The following is an 18,751-nucleotide window of genomic DNA, read 5'->3' as shown; positions in this document are numbered from 1 at the left end:
TATAATTACTTACTTAATTACTTATGGCTGGGTTAAAACATAAGTGGTCGCGCAGTACATATTTAAATTAAAAAAAAAAAAAAAAAGTTTATTCTCTTTTTTATTGTTTTATTTTCAGTGTTTCAATTGAAAAGCCAACAATAATTATTCTTTTTATTTAAAAAAAAAAAACTATATTAATATTTTTTAAAGTTTATTATTTTAAATTAGTAAAAAGAGGAACAAACAGTAAACATTCCTTTTTTATTTTTAATTTACATTTTTGTATTTATCTTAAATTATTATCATCATTATTATTATTTAATACAGTAAATATTCTTTGAATTCTTTAGTTCTTGGTCTTTCATAAAGGATGACAAAAAATGTCATTTGAATCAGATTTTCGAGAGAAACATGAAGTCGATGCACATGATTTACTTTCGGGGTCCAGATGTGGCCCTCAGACCAAGACACGCTAAGCCGTTACCTCTAGGTGGTTGTGGTCAGCGGGGACGGGACCAAACTGGGGCAGGCTTTTGCTGAACCACATGGTAATGTCTCGTTTCATGTTAATAGCGAAGGGCTCGAAGCCTTCTTGAAGGCCGCAAATGGCAAAGTAGCGCAGGCTGCTGACGTTCTGGCCGAGATTAATCCTTCCGACCTGGGACAGGCCCAATGCGCACACTGGAATGAAACCTAATAAACAAAACGAAGAATGGATTTTAGGTGCTTTGACGAATTGTAAACGTGAGTGATTATTTTGAATTCTGACCTTCTCCGATTTCAATATCTTTAAAAGCCATTTCCGAGCCGGAGTCGCTGATCAGCATTTCGCCGTTGAGCGTAAACATGATGTTCATCTCGGTCAAGTCGATCATGCAGCCAACCACGTCGCCAGACTGCCACTGGCGGCCGAAGGGTTCGTTGCCAACGTGCCATCTTTGCGCCTGAAAATAGCCCGTTTGTTAATAGTATGGAAATAAAATAATGGAGCGTTAGCTAACTTTATTCACAAAAAATGTGTTCGTGTGAAGAGGAACACACATACTCATAATCACACCATATTTGAACAACTGACAAAACTACAGCCATGTACACACACAAAAAAATCACATGTAAAAATTAAGGCTGTCAAACGATTAAACTTTTTAATCGAGTTAATTACAGCTTAAAAATTAATTAATCGTAGTTAATCGCAATTCAAACCATCTAAATTCAAACCATCTATAAAATATGCCATATTTTTCTTTAAATTATTTTTGGAATGGAAAGATAAGACACAAGATGGATGTATACATTCAACATACGGTACATAAGTACTGTATTTGTTTATTATAACAATAAATCAACAAGATGGCATTAACATTATTAACATTCTGTTAAAGCAATCCATGGATAAAAAGACTTGTAGTTCTTAAAAGATAAATGTTAGTACAAGTTATAGAAATTTTATATTAAAACCCCTCTTAATGTTTTCGTTTTAATAAAATTTGTACAATTTTCAATCAAAAAATAAACTAGTAGCTCGCCATTGTTGATGTCAATAATTACACACTGCTCATGGTGCTGAAACCCATAAAATCAGTCGCACCCAAGCGCCAGCAGAGGGCGACAAAAAAACAAAAAAACACAAGTAACAAGTGGACATGACACTGTACTGTCATTTTAATCTGTTTGAGCGGGGCATGTGCGTTAAATGCGTCAAATATTTTAACGTGATTAATTTAAAAAAATAATTACCGCCTGTTAACGCGATAATTTTGACAGCCCTAGTAAAAATGTATTTACCAGAGAATTTTTCCAACATCAGCCAGATAACATAAAAAAAATTTTTTTTTAAAAAGCTGATGAACGATTTTGATCAGGCATCTGTGTGGGCAACTGTGGCCACCGCTTATGACTTTAGGACCCCAGAAGGACTCCGCAGCAGCTTGAAAGCAGGCTGCGACAGGTAAGCTTTAGGCTTGCTTGTTTTGTAAATATTGTAAGATTTTGTTTATCTTGCATGAGAGAATATGCAATGTTGCTCCAGCCTTTTAAGTTGTTTACTGAACGATCCTTGCACTATAAATATAACTTGTAGCATTAGCGTAGCATTCACCTTAGCATTAGCTTTAGCATGGCGAGCGTCCTCTTAAACTCACACTCAATTTAAATAAGTGTTTCGATATGTTTTGTGAATTAATAATAGCAAACGCCAAAAATAATCACTAGATTATTAAAAATATTAATCGTTAAAACAACATCGACTAATCGTAAAGATAGTCGATAGCTTAGTCGGGACAAAAATAATTGTTTACGACAACCCCAGTAACTGCACATCATCCACAGGTGGCATTGTCATTGATATGGTGTAGGCTGTTTTTACACCAAGCATTTTTTTTTTTAAATTCCCTCTCATAATCTACGTGCTTTAAAAATATAAAGTATATCGGTCTCAAATATCGGCTTTTTGGGGATATCGGTATCGGCGTCAGCCTTTGAAAATCCCATATCGGTCCACCTCTGACTATAACCTATAACATGACCATATTAAGCCAAAAAAAATAAACAAAAAACATCACTCGTCCAAACAGTATGAGTGTCCTCTAGTTCGTTCATTCAATGCCAACCTTCCTACTTCAAATAAATTTTATGTCTGACCCTGTTAATAGCAGTCAAAGAGTTCGGTGCAATGACAAACTGGTTGTCCAATCACGTGACTCTTAAAAACTAATTTGAAACTCTTTAAATGACTTCATCACTAGTAGCACTTTTAACCAACCCTCCCACTTCAAATAGATTGGAGGTCTGTTCCTGTCAATGGCAGTCAAAGAGTTAAAAGCAGTGACAAACCGGTCAGATCCCAAATCTAAAATCGTTGCCATCTACTGGCAAATTTGGCTTAATATTCTTGTCTACAGTACTTTTTTTTTTTTTTTTACTACAGTCTCAAACTACCTTCATGTGTGTGTGTACCCCTGATTTAGACAACACTTGGCTATGAAATAGAAAAAAGTCGGACTGACCTTATTACCGTTAAAGACGTAAGCTAGCTCATCCGCTCCCAATTCGGTGTCCGAGCGGACGCTAGGCCGAGCCCAGCCCACTCGCATCTCCCCTGTAGTAACGGCCTCGAATTCAAAGTACCACTTCCCTTGCGTGATGGCATACAACCTCTCGGCACGGAAGAGTCGGACCTTGTCGCCGCGAATGTTCTCCAGGCCGTGGCCGGCTGCAGGTTGATGTGACACGGATCACAAAAAGCACAATCAAGGCCTAACTGTAAGAACACGACTTACTGCTCTCTTGGTCTGGAGGCTCAATGTTGTAACCGTAGCCAATGAGGGTGCGGACAGCGTTGTTGACACTGTCCCTGTTGGTTTTCTTAGTTCTCTCGTCCAGCAGGTTGTAAGGCACCAGACGAGGGTTTCGCTTATTGAGGATGTCCTAAGAAAAATGGAGACAAGCTTGCAGGCAATCGCATGAGTCACTTTGATCCGAGTCATAAGTAAAGTCCAGAGTCTTACCTGTTGTGGGCAAGTCAAGTCGAGTCACAAGGTTTGTCGAGTCAAGTCGAGTCGAGCAGAGTCAAAAGGTTGTAAAGACGAGTCATGTAAGGTCAAAGGATGTTAAGTCGGGTCAAGTCAAGTAACAGGTTAGTCAAGGCCTTCACCATTGTTCCCCAGCCCACCCACAAAGCACTCCGGTTTATCTTTGAGGGAAAACTTACTGCCAATGAAAGTCAATGTAAAAAAAACAAACTGCAGTTTAACGTTGTACTTTCATTGTCGCAAATATTGGCATCGGAGGTCTTGCATGTTGACTTTCGGTGTTTTCCATCGGAATGGAAGTTTTTGTAGGTAAAATTAATCACCTTGGGAAGTCTCCATCCCTCATTTACTGTTTAATTCAGGGTCGGGTCAAGTGGGCAGCAGCTTTAGCAGGGAAGCCAAGACTTCCCTCTCCCGAGCCACTTCAACTTGCTCATCAGGTGGGAACCCAAGGCGTTCCTAGGCCAGCCGAGAGACATGGTGCCTCCAGCATGTCCTGGCTTGTCCCCGGGACCTCCCGCCGGTGGGACACGCCCGGAACACCTCTCCAGGGAGGCATCCAAACCAGATGCCCAAGCCCCCTCAACTGGCTCCTTTCAACGCAGAGGAGCATCGGCTCGACACAGAGTATCTCCCGGATGACCGAGCTTCTCAACCTACCCAAGAGTTAGCTTCTGTAGCTGGGGGTCGGACCGCCAACGCCCCCGACTTTGGCTGCCGCCCAACTCCTTAGCTCATTCACTCCCAGCCATTTTCACCGGTGCAACCCCCTTCGCTCCAGCCGTTTTACTGGATTTTGACTGATTTTGCAAGGCCCATAGAAAATTCTGTTCTATAGCTATATAAACATGGAACCAGGGGTCGCGTTAACCGGATATTTTCCGTCGTTGACCGGTTTTTTAAAACGGTGACGGAAAAAACTGACGTCCGTCCGTCATTTTGACAGGTTGCAATTCACACCCCAGACCACAGGGTGGCATATTAATTAGCTATTGTCTCTCTTAATGCATGACGTCGTTGGCTCTTCTGTCAGAATATTGTAGCGTCACCGGGGTCTGGCGGCGGCACCGTGATTGACACATTAACGCGAGGTTCTTATTGGTGCACCCGGTGTGCCAGCGCGTCATCTAATTGATGGACAAGATTGCCGCCCAATCACATGACGCCACAACTCCGCCCCCCCTGACTGGAGCCGCCATATTGTGTGTCAGCTGTTCATGTCTACACATTACCGCTACGTACATGCCTCCTATTACGGCGTGTTTTTCTGCTCGTTAATATTAATAATCAAAATGGTGAAGGCGTGTGTGGCGGTTGGTTGCTGTAACAGAAAAGATAGACGGAAAGACTTGAAGTTCTACCGTATTCTGAGAGACCCAAGGATGAGAGCGAGATGGACTGCTGTAACTCGACAAGAAATCTGGGCACCAAACGATCACCACAGACTATGTAGTAGTCATTTTATATCTGGTAAGATGCATTTAATATATATTTAGAAGATTTTGAGTTGACAACCACAATTAAGATCATTGTGTGACGTTGGTGATTGGGGTCTATATCGTTGCCTCTTTTTCTTTGGGGGCGGAGTTGTTGGCGGTAAGCAGAGTAAAAAGGGAGAAAAATACCACGACTCCCGTGTCTAATTTTTCGCCGCCAAGCAAGCGTTACAATATTAATTAAAAATGAATGAAAACTAAATACTATTGAATATGTCATCATTATCATTTTAAAAATTTAAGTGACCGGTAAATATAGGCTATGACCGGATTTTTATGACCCTGTCAGTCAAAATGACAGACAACGAAAATGTCTAGCGCAACCACTGCATGGAACCCACCAAAAGAAAGATTAGACTCTCTTCTTTCAGCAGGAAATAAAAGTTAGTTCATATCTTTTTTCCATTCTTTAGAAATCAGCATTAGAAAATATCTTAGTTTGAGCAATTTTTATTGAGCTTTTTGTGAAAGCATACATGGTAAATGGTGTTATACTTATATAGCGCTTTTCCACCTTTCAAGGCGCTCAAAGCACTACACTACATCGCCATCTACCTATTGGTGACGCAGCACCAGGAGCAATGTGGGGTTCAGTATCTTGCTCAAGGATACTTAGGCGAGTTCATCAGGGCAGAGAATTGAACCCACAATCTCTGGGTTGGGGGACAACTACACTACCACTGAGCCACATCCCCACATCCATTTTAAACATAACTTTGACTTTAACACAGCTATTTTTTTCTTTCGTTAGATCCCAAACATCTGAATGTTTTCTGTTTACAAAATACCATAAACAACAAGACAAATAGAGTTTTTGATAGCAAAGTAAAAATTTATTTACACAAAACTAACAGAGATGACGCTGTTGTGGCCGCGACAGCTGGGGTAAACTTTTCCCTCATCGCCACCTGTCTCTGCTCAGCGAGCAGCACGGACTCAACGGCATCGTCCACTGCACAGGTGGTCCCAGTCGTTCTGCTTGGCCGTCCAGTGCCGTGCATCCCGGGCGTCCTCCCGGTTGTTTTGCTCGGTTGTCCGCCGCCTGGCATCCTGGACTTCCATTCGGTTGTCCTCCGCCGGCGCCCCGGCTGTTTGTTCCATTGCATCGGGTTGCGCGTCTTACCAAATGCGCTACTGCCCTCCAGTGGCCAGTTTTATTGCTTTACAATGGATTTTCAGCGTTGTGCTTTGGAGCTAAGTTGAATCAGAACCCAGAAATGTCTCTTGTGAAAAAAAATGTAAAAGACGTATAAATACGTCTTTGGGACACTGAAACAATTAAAAATAGAATGTATTTATACGTTTTTGGGAGCAAATGAGTTAAGCACCCCTCCTACAGCCCATGGAAAGGAGGACCCAAGTAGCTTTTTTGGGCTGTGCCCAGCCAGGCCCCATGGGTACAGGCTCGGCCACCAGACGCTCACCTTTGAGCCCCACCTCCACGCCTGGCCCCAGACGGGGGCCCCAGTAACCCATGTCCGGGCGAGGGAAACTCGAGTCCAATCATGTTTTTCTTTGTTCTTGGGACCTGGCACTGCTAAACTTGCCATGATGCATGGGAACCAATCTACGATCCAAGTTTTTCGAGTCATCTTGTCAAGTCGAGTCTTGAGTTATTGCCTCTAAAGTCGAGTCGGGTCTCGAGTGTCGGACCCAACCAACTCAAGCGAGTCAAGTCCAAGTCCTTTTTTCTTCAAGTCCTAGTCAAGTTGCGAGTCATCGAATTTGCGACTCCAATCGACTCGAGTCCGAGTCCCGTGACTCGAGTCCAATTCTCTGCAAGTTTGTAATAGATTTATATACAGTATTGTGTTTAAGATTGTCTTACTTGCACTATGCTGTAAGTCCACCCTTGCCGAACACGGTCTCTCGCCCAAACATTATGTCCGTTTTCTGCCAGTTTTTCAACAAGCTGGTTCTGGTTGGGTGTCAGCTTGACGTGGTTTAGGTCAAGTGGTGCGGGCTTGTAGCCGTTGCTCATTATATAGCTAAGGAAAGGTTATACAGTATATCATCTTCAAAAACAGTATTGAAACAACGGGCGAAAGATGTAAGCCAACTTACGTCTTTGGTAGCTTGATTTTCTTGAGGTTTTCTTCTGCTTTCTCGTCACCCATGCCGACATGACAGCCCAGAGCCAGGAGAGTTCTGTTAGGGGAGCAAGTCAAGTCACTTTATGATTAGAGTGTAACTTAGAGTAGCTAATCGTTATGAAGAGAAATGATATTATTAGTAGGGCTGTCAAACGATTAAAATTTTTAATCGAGTTAATTACAGCTTAAAAATTAATTAATTGTAATTAATCGTAATTCAAACCATCTATAAAATATGCCATATTTTTCTGTAAATTATTATTGGAACGAAAAGATAAGACACAAGACGGATATATACATTCAACATACGGTACATAAGTACTGTATTTGTTTATTATAACAATAAATCAACAAGATGGCATTAACATTATTAACATTCTCTTAAAGCGATCCATGGATAGAAAAACTTGCAGTTTTTAAAAGATAAATGTTAGCACAAGTTATAGACATTTTATATTAAAACCCCTCTTAATGTTTTCGTTTTATTAAAATTTGTAAAATTTTCAATCAAAAAATAAACTAGTAGCTCGCCATTGTTGATGTCATTACACCATGCTCACTCCCCAAACCCATAAAATCATTTGGACCCAAGCGCCAGCAGAGGGCGGCAAACAACAAAAAACAAGTAACAAGCGCACATTACACTGCTGTCATTTTAATCTGAGCGGGGCATGTGCGTTAATTGCGTCAAATATTTTAATGTGATTAATTTGAAAAATTAATTACCGGCCGTTAACGCGATAATTTTGACAGCCCTAATTATTAGCCTTTTTTTTTTTTATTTGTACTGTGACTGAAATTATTTTCTGATGAACTAAAAGCAATTTTGAACATCAAACTGCCTTGCGATTGGCTGGCAACCTATTCAGGGTGTACCCCGCCTACTGCTTGTTGTTAGCTGTGATAAGCTCAAGCACCTCCGCGACCCTCGTGAGGATAACCAGCATGGAAAAAGGAATGAATGAATGAACATCAAACTTACTTTAGAGTCTCTCCAGACATCTGCAGGTTGTAATTCCTCTCGGGTTCAGGAAGACTCTGGAAGTCCACCAAGCAGGGATGAAGTTTTTTGTTGTCGTCTCTAAACTGTGGACAGTGTCATGTCATAATTATGACAGTTTTTTGAAACCACTGTCAAATAAAGTGTAAACAACATGATTTACAAATCCTTGTAACCTGTTTAATTTATGCTCAACTCAACTTAGTATGAGGTAAGTAAAAGTAGGGATGTCCTGATCTGATCACGTGATCGGAAATCGGGCCGATCGTACAATTTTTCAGAGGATCGGAATTGGGTGGAAGGCTCGGGTTTTAAGAAAAAAATATATATGTTTTTCCGCTTCAGCCTCATGCAGCGCCACACCCTCTCACCCTCCCTCCTGCTAAGGAGTGCGGCCAAACTGTCCAGCTTGCATTTGGTACTTAAAGTTAGCGATGATTGACAGGTTTGTAGCTTTGATCTTGCCAGAGAAGCTTGGTAGGTCTATGATAAAAGTATGGTGGCCGAGAGGTGTCAGGCGAAATGCAAAGTCCAAACACTTTGCAAATAGAAAAAGCACGAACCCCAATTGCAAATGCTTTGCAAAAGATAAAAATTACGAATGCAAACTGCCACAACACGATCCCCAATTCCTAAAGTGCAGTCGCAAATTGGCAAAAGTACAAACCCCGATTGTCACAACAAGGCACCAAATGGCTCGCAGCACGAATGCAAATTGCCTCAACATATTCCCAAATTCCTAAAGCGCGATTGAGAATTGGCAAAAGCACGAACACCAATTGCCACAACACGACAGCAAATGGCTCGCAGCATGACCGCAAAAGACAATTGCAAAGACGATGACCCAGAAGTTTGAAAAAAAAAATAAAATAAATAAGAAAGACGACAGTTTGTATATTGCTATATGTGCTTTGTGACCATCTCTACGGGCCTCCGTAAAGCCCCCCCCCCCCCCATCAGACGCAAATTTATATAAAAATTATGTTAATCGTTTGTGCTGCAACTGTTTTGTAGATACAGTATTATGCTTTTATTGAGATTTTAATTACGAGTGGGGACGTCACTCGTAGCTTTTTCTTAGCTTAGCTCCCGCAGCTAACGGAGCGTACCAACTCTCTCAATAACAGAGGGGTGTCCTAACAAGGATAGCACGAACGTAGCGCAAACAAATTCGGGTCCATTTTGCAGTAAATTGGGGGCTTAGAGGGATGTCATCACTTGAAATTAATATCTCAAGCCCCCTAATTTAGTGCAAAATGGACCCGAATTTGTTTGCACTATGTTCGTGCTAGCCTTGTTTGGACACCCCTCAGTTAGTGAGAGAGTTGGTACGCTCCGTTAGCTGCGGGAGCTAAGCTAAGAAAAAGCTACGAGTGACGTCCCCACTCGTAATTAATATCTCAATAAAAGTATAATACTGTATCTACTAAACAGTTGCAGCACCAACGATTAACATCATTTTTATATAAATTTGCGTCTGATGGGGGGGCAACTTTACACAGGCCCGTAGAGATGGTCACAACGGACATATAGCAATATACAAACTGTCGTCTTTTTTATTTATTTTTATTTTTTTTAACTTCTGGGTCATCGTCTTTGCAATTGTCTTGCGAGCCTTTTGCGGTCGTGCTGCGAACCATTTGCTGTCGTGTTGTGGCAATGGCGTACCGCAAGCAACACGTCACTTCCGCTCATTAATATTCATGACATTAGCTACTGTTGCTAAGTAGGGACAGGCCACCGTTTGTCCCTAATAGGAAATGAATAGAAATCGTGTACGAAGGAGATGTTTACAGAGCTAAACCTACCAATTCTCTCTGAAAATGATGTGCCTGGTGCCAAATTCACTGGCAAAGATGTGGAAGAACATAAAAATGTTCAGTTAAAAGAGATGGCTTGAGTGTCGAAGGCTGAAAAAGACCAAAAAAAAACGAGCCGACTTAAGCATAGCTTTAGCTTTTTTATCGACGCGACTGACAATGACATTCTCCTGTTTCAACAAGCTATCCTTTACCATCAGCCCTGTCTTTCTTATATATCCTCTGGTTGTCCTACGTCTCTTACCGTTCTTGGGGGTAATTTAATTAGCTTTGTGTAGCGATCGCAAATGCTACTCAGTGACAGCCAACGAACACTTCTTAATTCTATAATTTACTTACACTTCCCCCGTACTAAAGTTGTTGTTTTTTTATATACATAACAGAAACTGTAACAGTGGCTATCAGATACCATTGTAATTCTTTTCAGGTCATTCATTGTCAGACAGAAGCAGTACGGCACAACGTTACGCTAAAATGATAAGTTAAAAATATAAAAATGGCTTACCTCTTTGTCCTTTGAAAGACCATGCCAACCCAACATAATGTTTACTGCATTTGAAATGTGAATGGATTCACCGAGCTGGTGTTAAAGTCCGCGCAAGTTGATTCGGTCTTCACATTTTTTTGGTTTCCGGAAACGTATGAAGAAAAAATCCTTCATCTGTCGTAATGACTAGAGTCGTTTCTACAAGTTCCATAAAAGCAATGCGTGATCGGCATGTCCGTTTTTGAAAGATTACCGGAGAAAAGTAGCACAAATTACGTTGTGTCTATGCGAGGGCGGGTCTGTAATGTCCCACTTCGGCTTACATCCGCTTTACGATGCAAGGTCACGGTGTAAAAATAGCCTGCATGCGGTACGCCATTGGCGTTCGTGCTTTTGCCAATTTGCAGTCGTGCTTTAGGAATTGGGGATTGTGTTGTGGCAATTTGCATTCGTGCTGCGAGCCATTTGCTGCCGTGTTGTGGCAATTGGGGTTCGTGCTTTTGCCAATTTGCGATCGCGCTTTAGGAATTGGGGATCGTGTTGTGTCAGTTTGCATTCGTGTTTTTTATCTTTCGCAAAGCGTTTGCAATTGGGGTTCATGCTTTTTCTATTTGCAAAGTGTTTGGACTTTGCATTTCACCTGACACCTCTCGGCCACCATATAAAAGTCATAAAAGCCAAATCATCAATCATCGTTTAATTTGTACAAATTTGCTGTGGCAGCTCATTGTGCAGCGTGAGCGTCAAAGAGTGAGCGGACTCACTCAATGAAGCATTTAAAAATAATTCACATTATGAAGGTGGCACAGTGGGACAGTAACATGTTTGGAACTGGAACCCTTTTGTTTCGTTATCGGATCGGGACTCTGTATCGGCAGATTCTCAAAGTCAGGTGATTCTGACTCGGGAGCAAAAATATGCGATCAGGAGAATCCCTATGTATAAGTGTGGGCGTGTCGGGTAAATTCAACCCTCACCGTTCCATAAGTCCATCCTTGCTCGATGCGGGTGATTGCCCAAAGCTCATGAATATTCTCCGCTAGTTTTTCTCGGATTCTTTCAAGATGTGGCGGCAATACGATCTATAGAAATAAATGGGTGGTTTATTTAGGATCATCAAACATTTGAGTTTGTTTTTTGTTTTCCTTACCTGAACTGTGTCCACTGGACAAGGCGTAAAAGATGTATGAGTGAGTGACAATGTAGGCCCTAACAGGTTCCGCACACCGCCAAAGTCGTGCTTGTACTCTTTGATTGGCTCGATGCGCATTCTTTCCCTGGGGAGCAGCGCTTCATAGCATGGTGCGTAGCCTGGTGGGGGCATGAACTTGAAGTCTCCGTGGCGACCCCCCAACAGGAAACGAGCTCTGGTGGAAATGGAAAATTGGAATCTTTACTTTGAACGTTATTTTGAAACAAGTGAAAGTGTTTTTTGACATATTTGGGAGGGCACAAAAACTCATTTATACAGGTTAAACAGCAGTCACTACTTACTTGACGCCAGCTGAGAAACTGATGACAGGGAAGAAGAGGGCATCTACGTTGAAGTTTTCAAACATGCCCTGAACCGGGTGTCCGTTGATGCGGAAGGAGATACTGGGCACGCTCAGATCCAAACAACAACTGACAACGTCGTCTGCGGCCAGAGTATGTGCGGAGGGTGAGGCCACCTGGCGTGCGACAGTACCTGGTCGGATGGAATACAATGGGTTAACCCCTCTATAGGCCCTGAAAAATGAATATTCACAGTCCTCCTAGTTAAAATGGATTTTACATTTATTGTTGTCAATAGCAGACAATAAGTTAAATACTATGAATTGAAAAGAAAAAAAACAGATGAGCTGTCCTGAGCCGATTGCTAGTCTCACTCTCGCTCTCTCTCTGCTCTTTGTTCGTCAGCACATGCACTGGAGTTGCTTATTAACATTAACGATGTTGACAAATTTTTGGGTTTGATCTTGCCAGAGCCACGGACTTCAAAGGGCCACATGCGTCAATCATCGTTTAACTTGTTAAACAGTTGCTGGGGCAACTTATTATGTGGACTCACTCGATAAAGCCTTTAATAAAGGCAAGCATTTTTTTACTACTGTAATTTTTTCTTGTTTCAAAAAAACTGGGTGGGACAGTAACATGTTTAAAACTTATCATAATTATTACATTTGAAGTGCTTAAAAACCATTTATTAAAACGTATATATACATAATCATTTTTTTAAGATTATACTTTGGGAAAAAAGTGAAAAATCATGTCTTATATGTATCTCTTTCCAATGCTGAATTTAAGTACATGCATTAAACACATCCAAAACAAACTTTAGGGGGTGGGGCGCTACTTCGCATTTTTTCACTTATCGTTGCAGGTTCTGGTCCCCATTAACCACGAAAAACGAGGGATCACTGTATTCTATTTTTAGCAACAGTAAGTGAAGCAGAAATGACTGGATTTCAAGAGAAAGTGAATCGGAAATGCCCCAAAATCAACAGGAAGTGATCCAATGACAGTAGGAAGTGACCCATAAATACCATCAAATCAACAGGAAATGACCCAATACCAATGGGAAGTGACCAAGCAATGCCCCCAAATTAACCGGAAGTTACCCTGAAATGGCCTAAATTGAAAATGACCCAGTATCATCAAGCCACCTGGAAATGCCCCACAATCAACAGGAGGTAGAATACCAATAGGAAGTGATCCGGAAAAGTCCAAAAGCAACAAGAAGGCTAGTTTCATACCACATGTCTTAAAGCACAAATCTGATTTTTCTTATGTTTTTTAGGGGGGGGTTTGCCCATTCAGACTGCCTTTTTTCATTGGGCCCGTGAATGTCGTACGCATGCGCACTAACTAACTAACTACTAACTAACTAACTAACGCGCTGAGCAAACTGACCCGCATGTGCAGAAGCATCAAAACAAATAACTACACATGCTGGATCTACGTCATTCCAGGGTGATCACATTTTTATTTCCAAAAAGAGGACAGTCTTATATTCAAAGTTTATATGGATTGATAGAACGCATGCACGCACTGTGCGTACATATTGCACACACATACGGTCAGTTTCGCCCCGATTCTCGGCCATGTAAGTAATCTTTAAATACTGCTCATTTGGAGTACAGAGGAAAAAACAAGCATTCTCAGGCTTATCCCTTTTTCAACGTAATTTTATTATTAGTATTATTATTTTTTTTTTTTTTATATGACAGTGGTGAAGCCCGCCTCTTCCCCAAAAGCCGAGTTCAAGCTATGCGCTAACGCTAATTTATAGCTCCATCTCTGTCGTTGCACCCTGTCTTTCTCGCTCTTTGCTGACCTAATTGCGGCAGGCATTCCGATTTGGGAGACTTGACAGTTCAGACTGCCGCGACATTCTAGAAAAATGTGGCCCAGATCGGATTTGAGCCACATTCGAAAGTGACCTAGATTGGCTTTAAATTGGTCCACTTTTATGCAACCTGTCGCGTTGAGACCGTCAAGTTAATCCCTCACTCGAGTCGGAAAAACACGATAAAATCGAATTTGTGCATTAAAACCTGCTGTATGAACCTAGCCAAAGTGACTTGATGACAACCAGTGGTGACCAGGGAATGCAACCCAAAAAAAAAAAATCACTAAATCACAATCCAAAACGCCCAAAGGTATTGTATTTTGTATAATGATGGAGGATACACAGCCCTCTGGTGGCAGTGATGGATGTGACTGTACTGTTGGCTTGTATGAAGCAGACTCAGACGTCTGAAAGGATTAATGATAGCTGCGCTCTAGTTTGGCCCACACAAGGCTGTAAGTTGTTTCAGCTAATAAATGTTTGTGTATCCATTTGTAATTAAGTTTACAGCTACAGTTTGTGGAGTTACGTGTGAGTGATTTTCTAAGAGAATGGTTAATAGTTTAGCCAATTTTTAGCCAATAGTTTACTTTTAGTCAATAGAACAAAGTTTAACTTTCAAATGCTGCGATAAAAAAGTATTTTTGTTTTTCCTGTTGAACTGACGCACCGAACCGTGATTTGCGTGTATGGTTACACCGCTAATATACTAGTACATATATAAAAATAAATACCAGTCCCTGGGTTATGAACGAGTTCCGTTCCTACGCTGGCGACGCAACCAAAAAATCCAAATGTATTTTGTTTGTTGGTGGCTGATACACTGCCCTCTGGTGGCAGCGTTGGGTCTGGCTGGACTGTCGCCTTATGACTGAGGAGCAGACTCTAACTGACATTGATAAAGGACAGCTGGGCTCTGATTTGGTCCACATAAGGCTGTAAGTTGTTTCAGCTAATATGTTTGTGTATGCATTTTAGGAGTGGGAACCTCTTGGTACCTCACGATACGATACGATATGCGATAAAAAGCTAACGATAACGATGATCTGATGATACGGCGATACAACGATTATCGATACATTGATCAGGAAATCATTCTAGGATATCATCGTCTATGGCCGTCAGCAGCAGCCAATGCCAGGCAATGAGGTGAATTTGGGTTATTTTTGGTCATTTACCTGTTGAGTTTAAGTTACTTGCTGTTGATTTTGGGGTATTTTATGGGTCACTTCCTGTTCATTTTGTGTTACAGAACAGGAAGTGACCTGGGAATCACCCAAATAAATAGGCAGCAGTGTTGGGCACGTTACTTTAAAAAAGTAATTAGTTATAGTTACTCACTACTTCTTCCAAAAAGTAACTGAGTTAGTAACTGAATTACTCTATAGTAAAAGTAACTAGTTACCAGGGAAAGTAACTATTTCCGTTACTTTATAAAGAACTTGTTGTATGTCAAAGAACTTGAAATTTTCTGAGCAGTATTCGAGTCAGTTGAATAGAGAAGAACAGACGAGTAGTTGTGTTATAGAACCTTGTAATATTCATTGCACCTCACCGGCAACAGATTTATCCTACACTTGAAGTGAAACAAAAATAAACAGATTTGAATTGGTTACCACAGATGTCGACAAAAGCTTTGCCCCGGGACATAAAATACACTTTACATGCACGTTCTTTCCTTTAATTTTGACCAACTTGAAATAGTGTTTCTATCTCCACCTCGTAAAGGACAAATTTTCCTCTGAATGCTCTGCCATCATATGCCTCTGTATCTGTTTTGCGTGTGTTAAAACTTTATTAACAACAAATACACATATACAAACATAGGGCGAGATAATTCACATATAAACAACCAGCTCTGAAGTACGTGCGCTATTAGGCTCGAGCGTTTATGTCACAGAATGGGGGATCACGTGAGATTTGACAACAACGCAGCCATATTGGAAGCAGGTCTGGCTCGCGGGACATTAAACTTTAACTTGCCACTTCGATAAGAGACAAACTCGTTACTAAGGCGAAAAACAGATATGTGATCAAACTTAAGGATGTGAACAATGTTGACCCTTACAAGCAAGCCGAAGACAAATGGAGTAAAGATGTCGACGCGCTTCCACAATTACGTGAAATGGACATTCTGCTGTGTTTATTGTTTGGTGGATGATACTAAACTCTTTGGCGATTCCGAAATTACAAATCGCTACAAAGCCACGAACAGTTTTGCTGTGAATTTGTGCAGGACCTGCACATTATGACCGTATTAAACTCCATCGTTCTTGCAAAAGTAGGCTATGTGTGTTTACTATTTTCATTGCCATGAACCTGAACGCACCCCAAGTCTTTGATGACAAATAAACAGAGCAGAGTAGACTCGCTACGGCTGGTAGTTTCTTCAATTTATTCAAAGTAAGTAACGCACCGCTTTTGACCGTCAGTAACGGTGGAAAAAATAATTAGTTAGATTACCCCGTTACTGAAAAAAAATAACACTATTTATAACCGCGTTATTCCCAACACTGATAGGCAGTGACTCAAACTCAACAGGAAATGACCTGGAAATGCCCTAAAATGAACAGCAAGTAACCTATAAATGACCTGAAAATCTGACAGAATGACTGAATGCTCTGGTCAAGGCAGCCTTAGAGTTAACTGAGACACTATTATGGTGGAAGATTTTGGTAGCAATTTGTTGGTTCCTCTTTTTTTTTTTTTTTCTTTAAGACAGTGACACCTTTTTAAAATGATATCACGATTCTTGCTGGAGCATATCAATAACCTTTTGGGATACAAAGTATCACGATATATCACTATTTCTATATTTCGTCACACCCCTAATGCATTTGTAATTAAGTTTACAGCTACAGTTTGTGGTGTTACATGTGAGCGATTTTCTATGAGAATTGTAAATACGTTAGCATTCGTAGTATTTAAACTAGCAGACTTTTGTTAGGTAAATTAAAATCTTCTAAACTTACATATTGATCAGACGAGATGGACGTTTGAACACCAATTGTTTTGTGTCAAGTGTTTTATTGTTAAAATGCGAGTAATTCTGAACATAAGTGAACATACTAGTATGGGTGTTACAGCTCTACAAATGGTCAAAAGTGAAGGAAGTAAAAAGCTTCAAAAACTACAATTGTGCTTGCTGTCTGTAAAGCTGAACAACTTCATGTTTAGTGAAGAAAGAACACGCCATGTTAATAACGTAAAGTAAAAAAAATACTGTCAGGTACAATAAGGTAATGTTTACAAGACTAAAAAAAAGAAAAGAAAAAAAAACGAAAAGTCGAAATCACTGAAGTCGACTACGTCGTAACCTGGGGACTACCTGTAATGAAGAATTGCAAACTTTGGGGCCGTTTACATGGTGACTACGAGAATACGAAAAATTTCAAATTTGCATTTATATGGGCCCGTTTCCATACGAACAATGTCGCAATTCCGCATGAAAACGATGTAGTATTCATGCCTAGGGGGCAGTGCAGATTTACAAGGTGACAGCGAATTATGCACTTTGACCCCACCAAGCTCAACTCGGAAAAAAATATGCCCGCCCACTCGAAGCGATGGCATTTTTCTTTTGTTCGAAAAGGCACAAAAATGGAAACATTCAACATATTTCATTTAAAAATATTATTAAAACAGTAAATTAAACCCGACATTCCACCATATTTGCTGTTTTTAATGTTTAGTAGCACCGCTGAGCACGCCCAACGTGCCGTGTATGAGTGCTGACGTTATCGGCGCGGTCTCGCGCCGCAGGAGCCTTTGATATGCATGCGGAGCAAGCCCCCCTCAATCCGCCGCAATCGAATTCTTCCACTTTGGAGGCAGGATTCAGAATTTTTTGTCTTCGCCGACACCATGTGCACGCAAGGCCATTCCGCTACTCTGTCTTTGCGTCTTTGTGTCGCAGAGTCGCCATGTAAACTGCCCCTTTGACGCCAGTGATCTCACCTGACCATAAGTGGAGGCCGTCAAAGCCGTACGAATAGAGGTCGTCGCCAACACCGTTGCCTCCCCAGCCCTCGCCGCCTCCAGGGTAGGGGCTGTAGCCTTCAGTCATGGCCCAGCCCACACGTAGGTGTGATGCCTGCGCTGTCACAAAGGGTTCCACGTAGTCCACCATCATCTCGTAGTACCACTTTTTGTACTGTGTGGAGCCCTCGCAGGTACCCAAGAAAATGTTTGGCCGGACGCTACGCATACAACAATCTTCGTAACTATCAGAAGTTCTGGAGAGCGGAAAAGTGGTAACTGTATGAGTACCTGGTCACGTAATTAACAATGTTGGTTTGCAGTAGTAAGTCGCGAGCCGGAAGAAGGTTCTCAGTGATGCGGTTCTGATTGGACCTCACAGCGACACCGTTACACACGCAGAGAGAGCGGAGAACATCGAGAACCTTCAAAAAGTAGGGATGGATAAAATATCATTTTCAGGGTGGGGATATAATCGCCAAAACTCACCTTGTGGTTCCGTCCATGTTTGTCCAGGAGAGAGATGATGGATTTGATGTGGTTCTCTTGGATGATATTTAGAACCTCGGGGCTTTCAATGAGCACACAGTACAGAACCTCCAGAATACCTAGGTGTGAAGTTACAAAAAAATGATTTTTTTTTTTTGTTGAAAAATCCCTCTAAATAAATGACCATTTGATACCTGATGAGGCCTCCAAACGGTCCAGTTTGCTGACCAGCCAGTCCAGGTTGTCGCAAAACAAGGCGCAGTTGGAGCGGTTGCCCCTGATTAGTGAAGCTTTTAAAAAGAGGGGAAAAAATTATGTCGACTCCATCACTTTTTGTCGTTACAAGTGTGTCCTACCCAGCAACTCGTAGAGGAGGTTGACAATCTCCTTCCAAGACTCTGCTGCTTCCTCGCCTGCGAATTCTGAAAAGTGCGCCGCCGTGTTGTACACGTTGAGCCGGTCGATGCATTCCAACACGATGGTGATCATTCCCTGACACGGAAAATCAGTTTTACTTTCGCGCTTCAGTGCATTACAAAGTGTGA

The 18,751-nt window shown here is 41.4% G+C and overlaps 1 protein-coding gene across 5 annotated transcripts in view; it reads right to left on the bottom strand.

Moving 5' to 3' along the window:
• The window catches only part of LOC130918015 (ryanodine receptor 1-like), a 209,063-nt gene that overhangs the window by 127,097 nt on the left and 63,215 nt on the right, over positions 1 to 18,751 (bottom strand). For all 5 annotated transcript variants that reach the window (XM_057839859.1, XM_057839856.1, XM_057839860.1 and 2 more), the window contains 15 exons: positions 18,563 to 18,698; positions 18,401 to 18,496; positions 18,207 to 18,325; positions 18,009 to 18,142; positions 17,697 to 17,938; positions 11,903 to 12,095; positions 11,559 to 11,775; positions 11,386 to 11,490; positions 8,084 to 8,187; positions 7,073 to 7,156; positions 6,837 to 6,996; positions 3,261 to 3,408; positions 2,988 to 3,193; positions 752 to 926; positions 467 to 675 (listed from right to left, as the gene is read on the bottom strand). In XM_057839859.1, coding sequence (XP_057695842.1) covers positions 467 to 675; positions 752 to 926; positions 2,988 to 3,193; positions 3,261 to 3,408; positions 6,837 to 6,996; positions 7,073 to 7,156; positions 8,084 to 8,187; positions 11,386 to 11,490; positions 11,559 to 11,775; positions 11,903 to 12,095; positions 17,697 to 17,938; positions 18,009 to 18,142; positions 18,207 to 18,325; positions 18,401 to 18,496; positions 18,563 to 18,698 — 2,328 coding nt within the window. The remainder of the gene's footprint in view (positions 1 to 466; positions 676 to 751; positions 927 to 2,987; positions 3,194 to 3,260; positions 3,409 to 6,836; positions 6,997 to 7,072; positions 7,157 to 8,083; positions 8,188 to 11,385; positions 11,491 to 11,558; positions 11,776 to 11,902; positions 12,096 to 17,696; positions 17,939 to 18,008; positions 18,143 to 18,206; positions 18,326 to 18,400; positions 18,497 to 18,562; positions 18,699 to 18,751) is intronic.

This window comes from Corythoichthys intestinalis, chromosome 6, assembly GCF_030265065.1.
Source record: "Corythoichthys intestinalis isolate RoL2023-P3 chromosome 6, ASM3026506v1, whole genome shotgun sequence".
NCBI classification, from domain to species: domain Eukaryota; kingdom Metazoa; phylum Chordata; class Actinopteri; order Syngnathiformes; family Syngnathidae; genus Corythoichthys; species Corythoichthys intestinalis.
Note: the sequence above shows the minus strand (reverse complement) of the source record. Positions and strands in the feature narration are given on the sequence as shown.